Source organism: Talpa occidentalis, unplaced genomic scaffold, assembly GCF_014898055.3.
Source record: "Talpa occidentalis isolate TD23 unplaced genomic scaffold, MPIMG_talOcc4v2.1 talOcc4.10, whole genome shotgun sequence".
NCBI classification, from domain to species: domain Eukaryota; kingdom Metazoa; phylum Chordata; class Mammalia; order Eulipotyphla; family Talpidae; genus Talpa; species Talpa occidentalis.
In genome coordinates, this window is record NW_023600993.1 from 30825129 (window position 1) to 30845171 (window position 20043).

A 20043-nucleotide genomic window follows, 5' to 3' on the forward strand; every position below is an offset into this window, starting at 1 on the left:
GTATTTATTTCTGTTTTTGAGATTCCATCATAGCCTGTTTGAATTTCATATCTAAGTATTAAGGTCTACATCCAGTGGATGGTGGGAGAGGAGCAAGGTGTGGCCAGGTGGGATAGCTGGTCTTACTGTTTGACAGATTATCAGTGTACCTTTATCTGTAATGCCCCCAGTCACTTCTACCTGGTACTTGTCTGCTTGTTCGTGCTCGGTGAGTTATGGGGTGAGAGGAATTAATTAATCCCATTTATTGATTGTGTTGCTGCATGCTGTTCTTTCCAGTTTCCATTCTGGATGGACCCTGTGTGTGCTGGGGTAAGGCACACTTAATGCCTTTGCTCTGGAAAGATCAGGCTCTGCTGTAACTGGTGTGCCCTGCTGCTTTCCCAGTGGGGTGGGCTGCTTATAGTGTGGCTCTGAGTGAATTTTGGGTTGAGAGATTTTTTTCAATGCGACAGTTGTGAAAAGAGCCTACCCTGCTTTAAAAAATAAGGAGAGCTTTAAAGATCCCTTCACTGTAGGAACCATATAATGGGAAAACTTTCTTAGATCACAGATAAAAGTTTTCAGTTGTTGTAAACTTTGACATTAAGACTATTTTTCTACTTCACTGAAATTTTATTTTCAAGTTAAAATGAATTGCATTTGGTATTGAGAAGTCTACAGTCTTATTGAGACTCAGAGGCTTCCTAATGTTACATGACCCCATGTTAGATGCTTTGTAATTTATTGACAAGCTGTTTAAAAGTTGAAGTATTCAGTCTCTGTATTCATTTATTACTTGGTTAGTTAATATGCAGTAGATACTGAAAACTAAATAAAATATGATTCCCTGTTGATAAATAGTGCAAAGGTTTGGATTTAGTGCTAGTGTGGAGCTTTTTGGTACATACACAAAAAAATCTAGATGCACTCACTACAGTTTGTAGTTTAACATTTAGTGGAGGTTATCCATAGTTAATGAGAAGTACACCCATGCATGTGAATATGCAAAAAATGAATTCTTCATAAATCTGTATTTTTGTCCTACATTAAAATATTACTTTGTTGGTTCTCAGTAAACTAGGAAGAGATGGGAACTTTCTCAGCTTGATCAAAAGAGTATCTACAAAAAAAAGAAAAACCCTGCAATGCATGTTGTTAATGAATGCTTTCCCTTGAAGTCTGAAAATAAGGCAAGGATGCACATTCTTATTCCAAATAATACAAAAAGGCATACAGATTGGAAAAGAAGGAATAAAACTATTGCAACCCACAGGGGACATGATCGAAAATCTCAAGGTATCTGCAGAAAAATTCCTAGACTCAATAAATGAATTCAGCAAGATCTCAAGATACAAGATCAGCACATAAAATTAATTGCATTTCTCTATACTAACAACAAATGTGTGGAGACCAGGATTAAAAATACAATACTGTTTACAGTTATGCCAAAGAAAATGTGTATACGTCTGAACAAAACACATATAACAAAAAATCTGTTGAAAATTATAAAATGCTAATGAAAGAAATCATACAAGACCCAAGTAAATAGACTAATCATATTCATGAATTGGAGACAACATAGTACAGAAGTCGTTTCTCCTGTAGAAAGCCCAACAAAGTTTTATAGGCATGGACAAAATTATTCTAAAATTTGTATGAAAAGAAGAAGGGTTTAGAGTTTTTGAAAAAGAATAATAACAAAGGAGGAATTACTACTACAACCACTCTGAGAAATAGTTGGCAGTTTTTTGTAAGACAAACTTCCATCCAGTCCTGCAGTTGCAGTCCTGGATGTTTATCCCAGAGAGGTGAACACCTATATTCACATAAAAACCTGTACATACATGTTTATTTGTAACAGCCAAAGAATGGAACAAACTAAATGTCCTCCGAAAGCTAAATGGTTAAACTGGTATATCCTTGCCTGGAATATTATGCAGTAATACCAGGGTATAAACTATTGATACAATCATTTGGCTAGATCTTAAGGCAATTATACTGAGTAATAAAAGATGACCTAGAAAGCTCATGCATTTATATAGTTCATGTATGACTCTTGAAATAACATATTGTAAAGATGGAGAGCAGAGTGGTGGTTGCCAGAGGTTATGGTGGTGAGCAGTAAAAAGGAATAACATGATGAGTCTTATATAGAACACTTCTGTATCTGGTTCCATGAATCTGCACATATGATAAAATTGCATAGATGTTGCACACACACCAAGGAGTGCATGTGAAACAAATCTGAATAAACCGTACCAAATAGACTGTACCAATGTCAGCTTCCTGGTTCTGATGTGCTGCTGGGGCACGTTGGGTGAAGAGTACAAGGAACCTCCTTGTACATTTTTTGGGGGGTGGGGGCCAAAGCCTGTGAGTCTATAATTAAATAAAAACATTTTTTAAATTAGGTAATCAGCTCCCAAGTTATTTCCTATCCACCGAGGTAGAAGCATTTTGCCTTCATCATGTTAAAAGTTTGTACTTGCATTTATTTTAGAGCAGAAGTTCTTTTCTTTTGGTTCAGTAAATCCTTCAGATTTGATGACGGCTCTGGCCACATCTTAGAATTATGTTGTTAAGCATATTATGTTGTTAAGCATATTATGTTGTTAAGCATATGTTGTTAAGCATATGTTAACTTAACTGCATGTGAAGAACATCTTAAAATCCATTTTAATGAATTTAAAAATGACTGGTCTGTCTAAAAAGAATTGCCTTGTCTTTAAAAAAAAGTGGATCAGTAAAACTAATTGAGATATTCTTGACTATATACTGCTAATAACTTGCATAATATGCAAACTTTTGGCTATCTTGGTATATTCAAGTACTAATTGTGGCTAAACTAGAAACCACATTTAACATATTTAAGGCAGTCTTTGCTGTACTCTAGGCCTGGTATAAAATCTAATCATACTCCCCCCTTATAAAATAGTCTTCTAGAGAATTTAGAAAACAGGTGGCCCCTGAAAGAACTGTGATTGCAGCATTATGTGCATAATTGCTAAAATATTTTTCTCTAAAACATTTTTGAAAGATTACTCCTGTACAGGTAACATAGCTTAAGCTGTGATAACTTTCTTAGGGAGCTTTGAAATAGTACAGAAGGATATAACCACATCAGCAATTTTTTTTTAGAATTTTTTTTTTATTTATACAAGAGCTGGGGTACAGGCCAGAGATGCGGGAGGGCGAGAGGATTCACTAGAGACAGAGCGGAAAGCAGAACAGGCAGAAGGACCAAAAGCACTGCTGAGGGGAGCAGCAGGTGAGGCAGGAGAGGTCTGCTTCGCCATGTGGGAATCTCCCTGACCGGCCAGGAATCAAACAGGCTCTGCAGAGGCTGCGGACAGCTTCACAGCGCTGCACCCGATCCACTGCACCACCAGGGAGGCCCAGAAATTTTCTTTTTTTAAAAAATAAATCTGCCATAGTTATGTCAGAATTGGTAACTCTTGATTTCATTTCAAATTTATTCTAGAAAAGCTATTTATGTGCTTGATTTTACAGTCCTTCCCAAGCTGCCCCAAATCTTGAGTGTACACAGTTTCATTTTCTTCAAAGTTTCCATTGGTTAGAGACATGCCTTAGTGATGTTTCAGTATTTTCTTACTTGGACCTTCAAAGTCCCAGAGTCCAGCTCTTGAACTATGCCACTTGGACCTATGGGCTCTGCTGGATCTAGATTAGAAGACTTTAGGCTTGAATCACAGAGTTTGAGGACTCTGGAGTTGGGGATTACTCATTTTATGATTTGTGGCTTTTTTACATAGGGGAGGAGTTTGGTCTGTTTTAAAGCAGCACCTTGTTTTATTTTAAAAAGTCAACATGAAACCTGCCTGCAGGTGTGCCCAGCATAAGCAGCCTCTCAACCTAGGCCCAGGCCTGTGGCGCACACATGAAGCATGCTCAGAACTGGAAAACACATCCATAGAAATGTGGGACACTTTTGTGCCCCCCCCACCACCAGGTGCAAGGTCACATACTCTCAAAGTGTAACATCATCTCATGTCATATGAAACCAAAAAGAAAAGTGAAAATTCTCCCCTAAACTGATTTTTCACATGATTTTGAAAAATGACAATTATTTCAAAAATTGATCTGGCATAAACCTGTAAATAAAACCACTTTATTTGGCATTATTCTATGTTCACAATGTACTGGCTTTTAAATGTGAATGTGGTGTAGTTAAGTATTTGAGAGGCAGGTAGCAGAGGTTCTGTGCCTTGAGTCAATCTTTTTGAGTAAAAGACTTATAAAAGTTTGTAAATAAGCTATTGCTCAAGTAATGTTTGTAATAAAGATTCTGGAGCATTAAGTGTGCATGGTATAATCTAGGTACTAGATAGATGGGTTTTTCAGACTAACAACCATTGATTTTTCAAGGATAGAAAGTAGGAGAGATGTGATTGGTGTGGTGTGATATTTTCACTACTGCATTTTTAGCCATGGTATTTATTGTCCTCACTATATTTAAGGCTCAAATCAAATGAAATGGATGTTGACATTATTTTAGAAAGTAAGTTACTGGTAAGAGAGTTATGTATGGTAAGATTTAAACTGGTGGTTCTCAACTCATTGCCCATCAGTTTTCCCTGGAGGAGATTTAAAAAAAAAGAAGAAATACCAGAAAGCCTTGCCTGGGCCCCACCTGTAGAGAGTCTGATTTAGAGTCTTGAATGTGGCCCACATTGAGAAGTTTCCATGGGGTTCTGTGCATCTTGCTTTGTTTGCCCTTGATTTAAACCTATAGAATCAAATTTCTTTAGTGAAGGGAGGCAGGAGGGATATGCAACATTTTCATTTAACTGAATCAGTAAGTTTTAGGGAAAATTTTTTTCTTCAACCTCTTTAGGATTAGGCAACTGAGAATATGTATTTCTCATTTTTGGATGTTGATAATTGTACTTAAATCTATCCCCTCCGAGGCCCTTCCCCAACCCCCCACTTTAAATTGTGTGCTCATTTATGGATGAGTAAGTGAAGACAAGATTAAGACCTTTGAAAATTTTTCTGATAATGTTTCATGCCTGGGACTTCCAGCCAGACATCCTCAGGGGCCTTTGTCTTATGAAGGAGCCCACAGATTGTCCTGCTTGCTTCCTTTCCATTGCTGTCCCTTGGAGCTTCTGATTAGGGTGTCACCTGGCCTCACCAAGGTCAGAAATTTGCCTCACTGCCTCAGTGCTATAAATCTAGAAGATTCACAGTTCTCTGAAGACTTAACTACTCTTAACTAGAAAGGAGTTTAGTTTTTTTAAAGTGAACTTTATTGCACCTCTTACTCACTCCTCTAAAATCTTGTGTGTAAGGACAAAGATGTGCAGGGCTGGTAACTAGTTCCTATTTGAATAGAAACTGGAAGTTACTGTTTATAACTTCTAACTAGAACCAAGCTCTGAGTCTTTGGGCATCTCCTCTGAGGAGGTAGGGATTGGGCTGACCGGCATGACCTTATGTACTTAGGAAGAAGAGAAGGAAAACGTTTTTAGAAACAGGTTTCCTTTCCTTTGTTTCCTGCTGCTACAGTTCTCAGATGTGGCAAATTCCAGGTGAGGGGGGTCGGGTATATTGGGAATTAAGTGAGGAGCAGCTGTAAGGAGAGGAAGAGCCCTTGGGTCCAGACCAAGATGGCAGTTTCGGTAACTGCCACTCATAAGGAAATGGTGTTTTTCACTTCCTGGTAAAATTTGAGTCTGATCATGTCACTTCTCTACTTAGAACACTTAAAAGACTTCTATGTCATTCACAGTCAAAACCGATGCCTCACACTGGCCAACATAGCCCTCAAGATTGGCTTACTTGTTTCTTCCCGGTAAAGGATGCTTTTCCCTTCCCTGTTTCCCAGTTACTAGCTCAGCTGCAGTCATCCTGCCTCCTTGCTGTAGTCACACTCCACACCCAGTTCATCCTCCGGGCCCTTGCACTTCCTGCCCTCAGCCCAGACCACCCTCACCATCTAGTCTATACCCCACGTTGGACAGCCCCAGCGCTGCCTGTTCTCCTAACTCATTTCTCTTTTTGTTATTTCCGTTTGTGAAATGGAGGTAACACCATTTCCTGCCTTTTGGATTGTTGAAGGGATTAGATCGATGAATACATATTAAATACTTAGCATAACACCACACACAAAGTCAGCCTTCTGTTTGGTGTGGCTGTCTCAGCATTTCCTCTTCTGCAGAGATCACAGGATGCCTTCTCTTTCTGTGGGGCTGCAGCTGCTGTCCCAGAGGGCATTTAAAAGATCATGGCCTTACTTTTCTTCTGAGGTGTTCTCGTCTCCTTTGGAAATTTGTCTTGGGATTTCTGAAATGTTGGCTGCTGTGCGAGAACTGGGAGGAAAGGCAGGCCAAGACCTTTGCTCTTGTGTTTTTCTTGCATCTGTTTTTAGCTGTATTAAACTTCAAGGAATTTGTATTTAGGGAATAGGTTAATGTCTACAGTAGGGATATTTGTGTGTGTGTGTGTGTGTGTGTGTGTGTGTGTGTGTGTGTGTGTGTGTGTGTGTTTTAATGTTAGATAAAAACAAGTGAAAGTCCTGGTAGTTATTTGATAATTGGAAGTTCTTGGAACTTCAGAGGAGCTTTTCAAACCACCCAAAACAGTAACTATTTTAATACAGAAGTACATATAGGAACTGAATCTACTTATATTCTCTTCAGATTGTAGCATAGGAAACTGTAGGGAGTTGAAAATACCAAATCTGCTTTCTTATTTTTTTAAGCTTTTGCCGGGGGTGGGGCGGTGGGAGAAGCATATACTTTGAAGAAAGACTGGGTTACAAAACAAAATTGCAAGAGTTAGAATAGATTTTTTAGCACAACAAACTTGGAGTCCTGTTAGGCACAATACACATTGCTGGACAGACTCCGAGCTCCGCATGCCTGAGTGCATTACTGTAGTGTTTGTAAGAACTGCTGGAAGATACGCACGTTTACATGCAGGTGCTGTGCTTGCTCATTCGTGGGCTCACTCTTGGGAGCCTATGCAACTAGTTAGTGACAGATCTAGTTTTCTGGTTATGTGTGCCGTCCTGCTTTGTCATGATGCTGTGTGGGAAACACTTTCAGTCACATTATCATGCAGTGTGATTTTCTTTCTTTTAAGTTCTGTGGCTTCCAACAGTCTGATCTTCACATGTTAATGTTGACTTTGGTAGAAAAAGATGGAGGACAGAAGTACACCAGGGCACCACAGAGCTAAGTCAAGTTAATTAGCAGAGATTATACTGTGGAACTGGTGCTTTATTACAACCAGGATGCCAGGCGTGTGCCCTTCGCTCTTCCTTCATTTGTTATTCCTGTCATACTGTGTCACTTCTTGATCTTTGGGGAATATTGACTTATCTACCAATGTTTTTTGATTAACCTAATAGTGACATATTTAAATTAAGATCCAATTTAGTGTAAAATTTAATTTTTTAAAATTTTAATTCAGAATTATTTTAAAATTTAGAACCTAAAGAAAAAAATTGTAGGATCCTAGTATTTGTAGCACTCTGGTGAGTAGAAAAACAAGACTTGGTGGAGTAAAGACCCTCTTCGTAGATACATCTAAATGCTGGTGCCCAGGGTATTCTTCTAGAGTAAGCATACTAGTTTGCTGGGTAAAAATAATGGAGGGGTTGTCGATGACTAAAAAAAGACATGATGAGATGCAGAGGACACGTGCCCGGATTGCCTTTTCCCTTTGGAATTAAGATGGGGCAATGCCAAGGCTCGCTTACTCCAGATGGCTCGCTTGTCCCCCTTGCACAATAGTAGGGTCCTTGAGAGAGGGAACTGTGTGTTTGTTTATGTCTTATCTGTGTCCCAACCCTGGTAAACAGCACCTGGTAAACAGGACAGGGTTTTAATGTTTGTTCAAATGAATAAAAACTACAGAGATGAACTAAAGAAACAAAAATTGACATTTTTGTAGACCTTACAGTTTCATTGTGGCGCCTGTGGCTCTTGCTGATCTCCATTTGCTTCCATCTTGCCTCCTTTTTTCCTGCTCTGTGTTATATTCACGAGTCCTGCTCTCCTGATCCTCATGAAAACTGCAGTTCTTTTCTTCAGAGAGATGCACACATAAGTGCAGTTTCAGAGATGTTTCGGGACCATTTGTGATGCCTTTTTTTTTAGGTCTGGTCTTTGTAAGTAAAATGTAGGCCCACAACTGGGTGGCTAAAATGAGCACAAGCAGTTTGGAAATAAGCTTAGGAGCATAAAATACAGATGTAGAATATTGTCCCTGTTTTTGTGCTTTTGACTACCTGACTCTAACTCATTGTTGTTTTTTACATTAGCTCTCTCATTTTCCTTACTGTGTTTTAAATGTCTCAGCTTTGACTAGGGAAGATTGTAATGGAAAATTGGAGGTAAATGGTATATACACAGCTGGTCCCATAAGGAGTATCAAGTCATTGGGGGTGCAGTGTTCTTTTTATTTTGTAACTGGTATGTTTGGTAAAATATTTTTAAAAACATTTTATGTTATTAACATAATCTGTATGTATCCACTTTTCACTGACTTTTGGGAATTCTTCCAGTTTAATAAGACTTAACATGGAACTTGAGTAGATGGCAGGGAAGCCCCTTAGATGGTATGAGCCTAAGTTACACGGTGTGATTCTCAGTTTTGTACCCAGTGGTAGTTTCCAGAGTACTGCAATTGGCTTAACATATTCTTTAGAGGCGTGTACATGAATACAGTTGATTAATATTTGAGATATTAAGTATGTCCATTACAAGCTATATTCTTACATATTTAGCTCTATTTTCCTCAGGTTTTTAAATATATGTTATATATGGGATCCTCTTGTAGCTCTTATATTGTATTAGTTGATTGAATTTAACCTTTTTTAAGGACCAATTTGTGATCCATTAAAAGTTCTAAGGCCGCAGGATTCTTCTTTGGATTTCTGCCTGCACTCTAGACAGGGCTGTTCCTGATCTGGAATTTCAATTCATCTATTCCTATTGTTTCCATGACTTTGAAAATCACTGTGTCCACAGCAAGGTAGTTGTCCAGTAGATTACCCCCATGGAAGAGCATTATGTTTAAATTTGTAGTAGAAGAATGTACTCTTACAGTATGTTGCTTTGCTATTGGCCCCGTTTCTACTTTTCAAAACATATTTCTAATGTTTGAACATTTTAGGTTTTGTAACTGGTATAATAAAATTTGACAAAAGCTTGAGATTTTTCCTGTGAGCTTGTAAAAGGAATAATTTAGGTTTTACAAGGTGTGCTTTTAAAGATCTAATTTTGGAAAGGTATGAATTTGAAACTGATTCTGCCTTGAGGAGGTATTTTGAAAGACATGGGAGGTTGGTTCTGGCTAGGTGGAAATTTCAGGACAGCCAGAATACCCTGGCTAACTTTGTCTGGGAATGTACCAGGCATGGGTGTCCAGTGGTGGCTCTGGCTTTAGTGTCACCTTCTCCTTGAAAACCTAAAGCACAGAAATACTAGAACTAGAGGATGAAACTGCCAGCAGCACTAACCCAACTCCTTTCCTGACTTCCTGGGACCAAGGCCCTCTCCCTGCACTGTCATATTAAGATGGAAAACCTGAACTTTATGCAGAGATTGTGTGGAACCATAATCCTGCCCTTCTTCTTTCATCACATTTTACAAGTTAAGGATTTTTACAGAACATTAGTGAGTTTAATATTTGAGTTTTCTTAATCCTTGAAGGAAGTTCTTATACTAAAAATTAAAATAATTCCTACTATAGCTATTCATGCTGTGGAGAGATTGATCTATAATCCGTCAAGGGAACCTAGCAGAATCAAGTATCCCAAACCATAGGGTGAGAATCACTGTCTCAGGCCCTTCTTTTTTTTTTTTTTTTTTTTTTTTAACCTTTACATTCCTATGAAAAGATTGTGCTTACTCAGTTAAAGTATGAAGTATGTACACATAACACTGTTAAGCACAGCTAACTTTTTTTTTTTTTTTTTTAAAGATTTATTTATACAAGAGCCAGGGTACAGTCCAGATGCGCGGGAGGGTGAGAGGAGTCACCAGAGACAGAGTGGGGAACAGAACAGGCAGACTGATGAAATATGCTGCTGAGGGGAGCAGCGGGCGAGACAGGAGAGGTCTGCTCGCCATGGGGGTTGCTCCAAGGCCAGCGGGGATCGAACCGACACTACAGAGGCTGCGGACAGCCTCACAGTGCTGAAGCACAGCTAACTTTTAGTTCCTTTTTTTTACAATAAGTAAATGTTCTTATACATAAAATAATTCATAAGTATATTGAGTAAAAAGTATAAAATCTCGGGCCTCCCTGATGGTGCAGGTGGTTGAGCTCAGCGCTGTGAAGCTGTCTGCAGCCTCCACAGTGCCGGTTCGATCCCCGGCAGCTGAGGAGCAACCCACATGGCAGGGCAGACCTCTCCTGTCTCGCCCGCTGCTCCCCTCAGCAGTGTCTTTCAGTCAGTCTGCCTGTTCTGTTCCCCACTCTGTCTCTGGTGAATCCTCTCACCCTCCCACACATCTGGCCTGTACCCCAGCTCTTGTATAAATAAGTAAATTTTTTTTTTTTTTAAAGTATAAAACCTCTTTTGCCTGGAGGTAACAATTTTTTTTAATGAGTCCTTGTAGGATCTGCACTTTTTGTGCAGACACCCTCTCAGAAATGACCAGGTAAGTGTTGGTGTGCATATTTATAGAAGAGAGAACTAAGAGCTATAGAAGCCAGGTAACGTGGCCAAGAATACAATGATAGCCTAATTAAATGGCCAAGGTATGATTTAACCTTGGCCTCTTTGAAGTTTTAGCCCAGGTCTATGCTCTTTTCATTAAGCCATATTGAAAGAAATCTCACAACTATTTCATTTTAGCCTGACTTATCTTTCCCTCTTACTTGGTAAAGTTCACTTTCTGACCCAAATCAGATTTTTAAAGTGATTTTTGAAGGAATGCTAAGTTGGAAGGGTGTCTGCTGCTTCTTTGGTTTGGATTTGTGTGAACGTGTGAGGCTGCACGGTATGTGATCGGTAACCTTTGACTTCTTGAACTTTTTCCTGTTTTCTTTTGGCTAGAAAAAAACAAATTTCACAAGGCCTTTAACAGCTGACTAAAACAAACTGCAGCTACTTTTCACTGATCCCCCAACTACAGTCAAGTCTGAGCATTTCTTAGTCTCTTTTCCTATTTAGCTTTTATTGAAAGGAATAATATTGGGGCCTTCCTGGTTGCACAAGGGGTTAAGACACAACCTATGAAGCTATCCACAGCTATCCGCAGCCTCTGCAGCACGAGTTCGATCCCTAGCCAGGGAGCAACCCACATGGCGCAGCAGACCTCTCCTGACTCACCAGCTGCTCCCCTCAGCAGTGTCTTTCAGTCTGCCTGTTCTGTTCCCCACTCTGTCTCTGGTGAATCCTCTCACCCCCCACACTTCTGGCCTGTACCCCAGCCCTTGTATGCACAAATAAATAAATCTTTAAAAAAAAAAAGAAAGGAATAATCTTGTGTATCTGTCTTTATATCTGAAACTGCTTCAGTTGCCTTTTGGGGACCCTCCCCAAATAGTATTTACAAGAAGTATTGCTTTCTCTTTAATTTTAGCTTCACTCCATACAGCAGACTTCTGTCAGGTTGGCACTACCTGTGCACAGGACATGATCCTGTTCAAGGAGTTCTGTGTAATGGAGGCAATAGGAGAACATCTGTAATTACAGCTCATTGTGATGATACTGACTGAAATCACGAGGTGGTCTAGGTAACAAGGTTTGGGGAGTCTTCGTGGAAAATGAGTGTTAGTGGTAGATTTAGAATCACTTAAGAATTCTAAGCATATGATAGAATTGGCAGGATCTCTGGCCTGGAGGTCAGAACCCACAGTGTGGGGAGTCTGGGATGTCTCCTAAGATTTGATTGGGTGGAGGTGCCATTGGCCAGGATAGAACACAGATGGGGACAAATAGGATTGGGTGAACAAAGATAAGCTTTGTTTGGGTAGTATTGATTTTTGAAGTTCTCAGGGAACATTTAGATGGATTCAGGTCTGGGAAAGGTTTTTTTTTGGATTGTTTTTTGTTTTTTTTGTAGTAGGTTTGGGGTAATGACATTCATTCTAACTTTCTTAAAGAAAAGAAATGACCTCTTATTAAATATTAAGATTTAGCTCCTAACTAGAGTAATGATAGAACCAGGAATAATGTGGACTTGTGCATATTTCATTCCTCTTCTGCCCCGATCTTTACACCGTTACTTCAAATGACCAGTTTTCTAGTTTTACAGTTGTTTCTAGTCATGTCTGTTGAACCAATCACTGACCTTAGATCAAGATTCTTAATGATTAGTTTTCTGAATATTATACAAGAAACCAAAGTCCTACTTATATTAGAGAGCTCCTGGGCCTTAAATTCTTTGGTAACAGTGCAAGGATGCATTTCTTTTTACATAGTATTGGGTCATACGTCAGTTGCTGGTGACCACAGTTGGAACTAAAAAGTGATTGCATAAATCCTGCTAGTTGCAAGGGGTATAGTAGAAGGTCCCTGCTCTATCTGTAGTGGGTTTAGGACATTCTGTTCCTATTGCTGACTCATGGCTATACTGATAAAAGAGGAAAAAATAAAGGCTTCTTCCTAAAACCTTTCTTCCGGTCTTTCCATTCTTACTGCTTTCTAATTCTTACTCTTTCTTTTGCTGTCTAGGTAATCCAGTTCAGAAATGATTTTTTCAGAAAATTACTCAGTAGTCACTACACCTTCCCGCCCCCTTTGGCAACTGCTCTTCCTCAAATTAATCTTTAGCATGTTCTTTTATTCTGTTTTATTTACAGTTTGCCCTTTTGTTAGCCTGCTTAAAAATGAACTTTGTAATATAAACTCCACCTTCAAGACTAGAAATAGCATAAGTCAATTGAATTTTGAAAATTCACTTGCTGAATGTTGGTAGATAAGGCTTCAGTATACTCATTTCTGAAATCTCATTTCCAGCTAGTTTGAGAACTGCCAGTAAGGCAGACCAGTAACTCCCACCATTAAAACTAAGACTTTATTTTCTTTCTACCCAATTCCACAGTTCTGTGAGTTGAAAGATATTTAACCAAGGAACTCTATTTATTTCTTCTGTCATTTTTTATAAATCAAGAGCCTATAACTAGATCTGAAATAAAAACATATGCTTCAGGTAGTCGTAACATTAAGTTTGATTTTTCAGTCATCAGAGTTTGTTAACCTATGAACAGTCATTGCCAGTAATGTTTTTTTAGTTTTTTTAAAAGATTTATGTATTTATTTATACAAGCACTGGGTACAGTCAGAAGCACGGGAGGGTGAGAGAATTCACCAGAGCCAGAGGGGAGAGCAGAGCAGGCAGAGTGACGAAATACACTGCTGAGGGGAGCAGCGGGCGGCAGGAGAGGTCTGCGCGCCATGTGGGACTCTTGCCCTGTGGCTGGGGAGCGAACCGGCGCTGCAGAGGCTGCGGGCAGCTTCACAACCCAGCGCTCAATTGCTACGCCACCGGGGAGGCCCCCCAGTAATGTTTTTTTTTTAAAAAATAAATAAATAAAACCTCCTTCCATGCCCTTCTCACCTTTTCCTCCTGAACTTTAATTTTCAAATCTGTGGAATGACCATAAGTTACATGATCTGGTTAACTCCCAGGACTGAGGTCAAGAACAACTGAGGTAAAGGATTTTGTGGGCAGAATTCTTTTCATGTCTGTTTTACCTCTGTGTAGTATCATGTAAAAACAGCAGTGTTCCCCAGTGTTCGGGGGCTCATGATGGGTCCTTTCCAGCTGATGTTCCTACCATTAGGAAATGGACTGATTCATCTCCTCTTTGAACTGATCGTTCAGTGTGTACCTGGTGCTTGCGTGGACTTTCATTGAACACAGAAATTGAACAAAACAAATACCTTCCCTGCCCTATCAGGGCTTGGGTTTGCTTCCTTAGACATTCATACTTTGGAATATGAGTGTTTTTGACTGTTTGAAGTAATATTGTGAGTCTGCTTTTGCTCATCTTAGTATTTTTGGATTCCTAACCAGTTCAATATTTAACACTGTGTCTTTGATTTGTAGATATTTGGAGTCTGGGAGTGATTCTTTTCATGCTGGTGTGTGGGCAGCCACCCTTTCAAGAGGCCAATGACAGTGAAACATTGACAATGATTATGGATTGCAAATATACAGTACCGTCCCACGTGTCTAAAGAGTGTAAAGAGTAAGTAAAAAAACAAAAGCATGTGGAAACCTTAAGCACTCAGAAATTTTATTTTATTCCATCAACATGTCAAAAATTTGAGATGATAATACCCGAGAATTTGTTTTCATTTTAATTTTTGAATTTAATATTTCTACTCTCTTAAGTATATTTTGATGGGTTAGCCCCAGAGTGATTTGAAATTTAATGTGAGAGTACAGTATTAGTCTGTATTTCAAATATGCCTGTTTTCAATAAACCCATTACATACATGCCCCTTCATCTTCACAAGAGATCATTACTTTCATTGGAAATTAGATATTACCCTGGGAACTACCTTCCTCTTCTTGCATTCACAGAAAGCAAGACCACCTGCAGTTAAGTTCCAGAGAGTTAGTGCGCTTTCTTTCCTGAAATAGACCATCAACATACCATTTTAGGATTTACATAGCAGATCTCATTTTATTCACACACTGCTCCTCCCAGTTGACTAAAGAACCCTGTTTTGGCTTATGTAACTATGGGAAGTCAGCAACCAAAGTATGTGCAAGTTGAATTTTTGAAATTTAAAGTACTTTATAGTAACAATCATATGTGTAATGAAAAATACAATAATGGAATAAAATGTCAGAAGTTTAGTATTTCATTAACATTATGCTTGGTATATTTTAATACATAACGACTGAGATTACAGCCCTTACTTAAAGGATTTTGAATTACTTCCATTAGGTGGTAAGAAGCAAACCTGATAACTTGAGGAATCTTGTCTTCAGTCTTTTCTTACCATGTTATGAAAAGGGGTAGGATGGGATGGGTAAGAACTTGAGTGTGCCATAGTCATTAATTTGGACCATAGAATTGTGTGAGGACCAGTTTATAGTAAGAAAGTCTTAGACAAAATCCTCCGGCCCTACCTTAAGAACCATTGTTGAGTCAGGCAAGTTTCCTTCTTGACATCTGAACAACAGATTTGTTCCTCATTCACCCTCACACTGAAGTTGGTGTCCTAAGACTTTACAAGGACTCTAGGTTGTATTCGCCACCTTCAGTAGGTCCTACTTGTTATAGGCTGTTTCATGCACTCATTGTAGACTTCAAAACTGAACCAGAAACTGTTAGGCCAAAGACCACCTTTGTCATTTGCCACCTAAGAGTTCTGCCTTTACTCTATTTTTACCTGTAAGTATTCCTTACTTAATTTGTTTGTTCATTGTTTTGCAAACACAATGCCTTTAAACATAATGTGTCTAATGACACATTATATGGCATTTTGGTGTTTTAATCAGCAGGGTCATTCATTGCTCTGGAATAGAAGTGGACTTCCTGTACTCTGTATATCATTACTGATCATTGTATCTAGTTCTGGTATGCCACCAAGCCACAGTTAATTCGAAAGTAGATGTTGATACCTAGAGTTAATGCTAGATGATAGGAAATTATAGCTGTATATTAGATTTATCAGTGTATCTCGAGGTTGTGATTTTTTAATTTCTGAGTCTGGTGGTTACTAAATCTTTATTCCCATCTGCCCCATCACCACCACAAGTGAACCTAATGAAACTGATGGTATAAATGTGGGAAATAAATTTGAATAAAGTAAGCCACCAATAACAACCCCTTCCAGCAGTTAGCTTTAACAATGGACTTACTTCCTTTGCAGCCTGATCACACGGATGTTACAGAGAGACCCCAAGAGAAGGGCTTCTTTAGAAGAGATTGAAAACCATCCTTGGCTTCAGGGAGTAGACCCTTCACCAGCCACAAAGTATAACATCCCACTTGTGTCATACAAAAACCTGTCAGAAGAGGAGCATAACAGCATCATTCAGCGCATGGTGCTTGGGGACATAGCGGATCGAGACGCCATTGTAGAGTATGTCAGCACTCATTAATATCGGGGCCACGGGTTTAGGAGTCTTGGAATGGGCTCTCAGCTTATCAGGGCCTGCGGCCACTGTGTTATGAATAGAGGTCCTAGTTGGCAAGGCGTATGTCATTTATTTCTATAGCTCCTGACCCGTTGCTGGGCTCACAGGTTTTGTTGTGTTTGTTTTTGTACTTGTGAACAAGTAAGTCATTGCTGGGTAGTATTGGGGAATGCTCTGGCCTTTGTCCCTTCCTCCAGGGGTGGATTGGAGTGGCCTATTTTGTATCCTAGAACATCCCTTGTATCCTTTGTTCCAGTGTCTCTTTCTAGTCCTTGCAGTAAGCAGGGAGAATGGGGCAGCAGCACACTTAGAGTGCTCTAAATCAGGGATTGGTTTATCAGGCCAGTCACACATTTTGTAAGTAAACCTTCCCGGGACCACAGTATGCCCGTGCGTTTACGTATTGTCTCTGGATGCACTGGGCTGTGATGTGAGAGAGACCACATGACCCACAGAGTCCAGAATGCATACTTCTCTGACCCTTTGCAAACCCTGCTGCAGAAGCCTGGGACGCACAAGATAAGTCCTTTAAAACCAAAACCAGTTTTTAATAACCCCAAGAAGTTTGGAATCAAGAGTAATATAAAGATGCATTTCTGGGGGGACAAAAAAGGAGATGCATGGCTTTGTTTTAACAATGATTCATTTCTTTAAGAGACCCTGTCTATGAAAATAGGAAGGCATTTTCACAAACGAAGTTAATCTTTTGAATGCAACAGTTGGATATAATGGAAAGAGGACATACCTGGGGACAAAAAAGAGGTTCCCATCGGAGGGCCCCTCTGGCATGACTGATTGATCTGACCCAGTTACTGGATCTCGGGGAAAGGAGGTTCCAGGCTAGACTTACAAAACTGCGGCTTGAGGACTGCCACGCAGAGCACTCAAGTGGCCTGGCCCCCGAGAAGGGTGGTGTCTGCATAACGGACAGACATCTCTAAGGTGTTTTTAGTACACTGGAAATGAAGATTGATAAAAGTAAACCCAGGTTCATAACTGGGGTTTAAATACAAGTGTCTACAGGTTTCTAAATGTGTTGTAAGTTTTCACAGATTGACCCACAGCTTCTTACATGACCTAAAGGAATAGGAAGAGAAGGGTAGTTGCTATTCCTGCCAAAGACTCACTTTAGGAATGTGGAGAAAGTGATTTTTCATTTTGAGTGGATAAAAAGACTCTTTATATTTCCTTACAGTGACAGTATGTTTAGCTTACATGAAAACATGCAGTAGAGTTACATAGAACGATGTAATTCGTGTAAGTTTAAGTATAAACTTTATGCCTGCCCATCACCCGAGGGTCAGTGCCCCTGGTAGAAGCAGGAGCTGGGAGAAGTGAGCTCTCCCGCTGCCTGTGGTGCGTTCTCAAGGTCGTTCCCAAGTTTAAAGACACAGGTTTGTTGATACCTGCAACGCACACCGACGACTTGATCTTTGGCTCAGCCAAAGAAACTGCTCTGAACAGTCATTCTGAGCCCTTGAATTCACCTTGGGCTCTTGGGAATCTCATACCCCAGCCTGCACTGTCTCCATTAGCTGTGACCCCACTGTACATTTTGTGAAAAGTGATTTCTGCATTTTTTTCTTTCCCAAGTGTTCATTTGGTTCATTGTCACTAACTGTGGGAAGCTTTCAAAAAGCGTAGTGCCGCATTTCTGGGCCTTACAGGTCTTCTGTGGCATTCTGGGCCTATGTCCCCAACAGGCCAACTGCAGGAGAGCAAGCACGGCTATGTGCCCTGTGGGCTTTTGCCTCAGTGTCTCCCAGCAGGGTGCCCACCAGAAGAGATAGTTGAGGCAGTAGTTACTCTTAAAATAAGTGAATGAATGCTTTGATTTTTAATTCAGAGAAGGGATAAATAGCAAAATCTCAATTACATTAATAATTGATTAATGCCCAAAATGCCAATATATGCAGAAAGTGTAAGAAATTTATCCTAATTTTTCTGATTGGTACTAGTATTTCAGTGCACATTCGTATAATTTTATACTTCTAATGGAAGCAAGCAAGCAAGCTGGTATAACACACTTTTGGCGCAGGTTAAATTTTTGGATAATATATACATTCTTGAAAACTTCATTGCCTTATGTGTCTAAAACTGACACCCCATTCAGTTGCCATCAGCATTAGTATTTTTCATATTAATTAAATAGCTTTATGAAGTTTTTTTTTTTCATTTCAAAAATGACCTTTGAATTTTTTGCCTTGTGTTTTTTCATAATTTTAAAAGATTCCAAATCATTGTATTTCACTTGCTTGTACTTAAAAAAAATCAGTTCTGCTGGTAAAAATCTGCTAATGTATCTTACATTTACTCTTCCCTTTGTTTTCCTCAGAGCCCTGGAAACCAACAGGTATAATCACATCACAGCCACTTACTTCTTACTTGCTGAAAGGATCCTGAGGGAAAAGCAAGAGAAAGAAATACAGACCCGATCTGCAAGTCCTAGCAATATTAAGGCCCAGTTTAGGTGAGAAAAAAAATCTTCACTGATTTTAGTAAGTTAACGTTTTGAAATAGTGAACTTTTCCTTTTTTTTTTTAATGCTTCCTAACTCTGTGGTGTAAGAGTAAAAACGGTGATGACAGCCTCAGTGGAGAAACCATGCAGGGGCTACATGTGCATGAGGGCCTTGGGTTTTTTTGTCACCCAGGACACCTTCTGCTTCTGGGCTCAGTAGAGAGAGGAGCTGCAACCTCAAGCCAGTCAGCTGTTTGCATTAAATTCTCCTAGGTCTGACCTCTGTTAATGTGTTATTTTCTTTAATATTTTTACTCCAGGAACAAGGTCAAGTTCTCCTTAGTAATTTGAAATAATTTTTAAAAGACATACATAACATTTTTGTGCCATGATGTCATCTCAGGATTTCAGGGATGTGACTGTCAGGTTAGCGTAGATGATTTATTAGCTGCTTGACCTTGGGAGGTCACTTAACCTCTCTCTGACTCAGTTTCCTGACCTGTGAAATGAAGTAATAATACTGTCTATGTCCGGGGGTTGTGGTGAGGGGTGTGTGCGTTAATACATGTAAAGTTCTTCAAATTGAGCTCCCTGTATTTGCTGTCATCGTGGTGACTATCCCCCACCGTAGCAGCTCAGTAAGGAGTGAATGTGCTCTCCGCTCTTCTTTTCTTCCCCTCCTCTGTCATCTCCTTTCCCCCTGCCTTCCTGCTTATCTTGTATGTCTGCCATATTAGCTTTCATTTAAGATCAAAACATAGGGTTACTTCCTGTGTCATGATTATAAAATCTCTGAAATTTGTTGTTATCCATTCAGAGAAGGTAATCCATAGAATTGGACACTCCTGAACATGAATAATCCTCTGCTTATACTGATACATTCAACTATGTATGTGTGAGTGTATGTGTAGTGCGTGTGTAATCATGATTATTATTTAAAAACGAAAATCATTGGATTTGAAATCACTCGCAATCAGCGTGCAATATATAGGTTGTTACTTGGGATGGAGTGACAGAAAAGAGAAAAAAACATTCATGGGTGGCTAAAGAATAAAGACTTAGGATCCTAGCTTCATTGGAAAATGAATTTGGTTACTTCCTTTATATCCTGGATATATTCTTCTGTAATGAAAACTAGGTGTGCTCTTGGTAGCTGCAGGAAGAGAGGGAACCCTTGGGCCTTAGACAGAACACGAGAGGGTAGGATCAACACAGGCCTGGCCTGAGCCCTCTGGTGGATAAGAGCAACCTCAGAGCAGAGTGCCACACTCCAGGCCACTGAGTCTGGAGCCTCCCCAGACTTTTGGAGAAGAGATTATTTGGATTTAAATTGTTTTCTGTTCAGTGCAAGAGATTAGAACTTACTCCAAAGTTGGCCAGATAGGCCAAATTTAACTCCAAAATAAGTTAAATTTGTGTTACTATACTATAGAACTGCAAAATCAACTGTGCTATACAAAAATATCAGAGCCTCATATGCAGTTTTCCTTTTCACCTCCTGGGGACTCTGGAGTGG

General features: G+C 39.6%; 1 protein-coding gene across 5 annotated transcripts in view; it reads left to right on the forward strand.

Annotated features, from left to right (window-relative positions):
• The window catches only part of SNRK (SNF related kinase), a 46751-nt gene that overhangs the window by 20934 nt on the left and 5774 nt on the right, over positions 1-20043 (forward strand). For all 5 annotated transcript variants that reach the window (XM_037527118.2, XM_054693394.1, XM_037527128.2 and 2 more), the window contains 3 exons: positions 14019-14160; positions 15800-16012; positions 18403-18537. In XM_037527118.2, coding sequence (XP_037383015.1) covers positions 14019-14160; positions 15800-16012; positions 18403-18537 — 490 coding nt within the window. The remainder of the gene's footprint in view (positions 1-14018; positions 14161-15799; positions 16013-18402; positions 18538-20043) is intronic.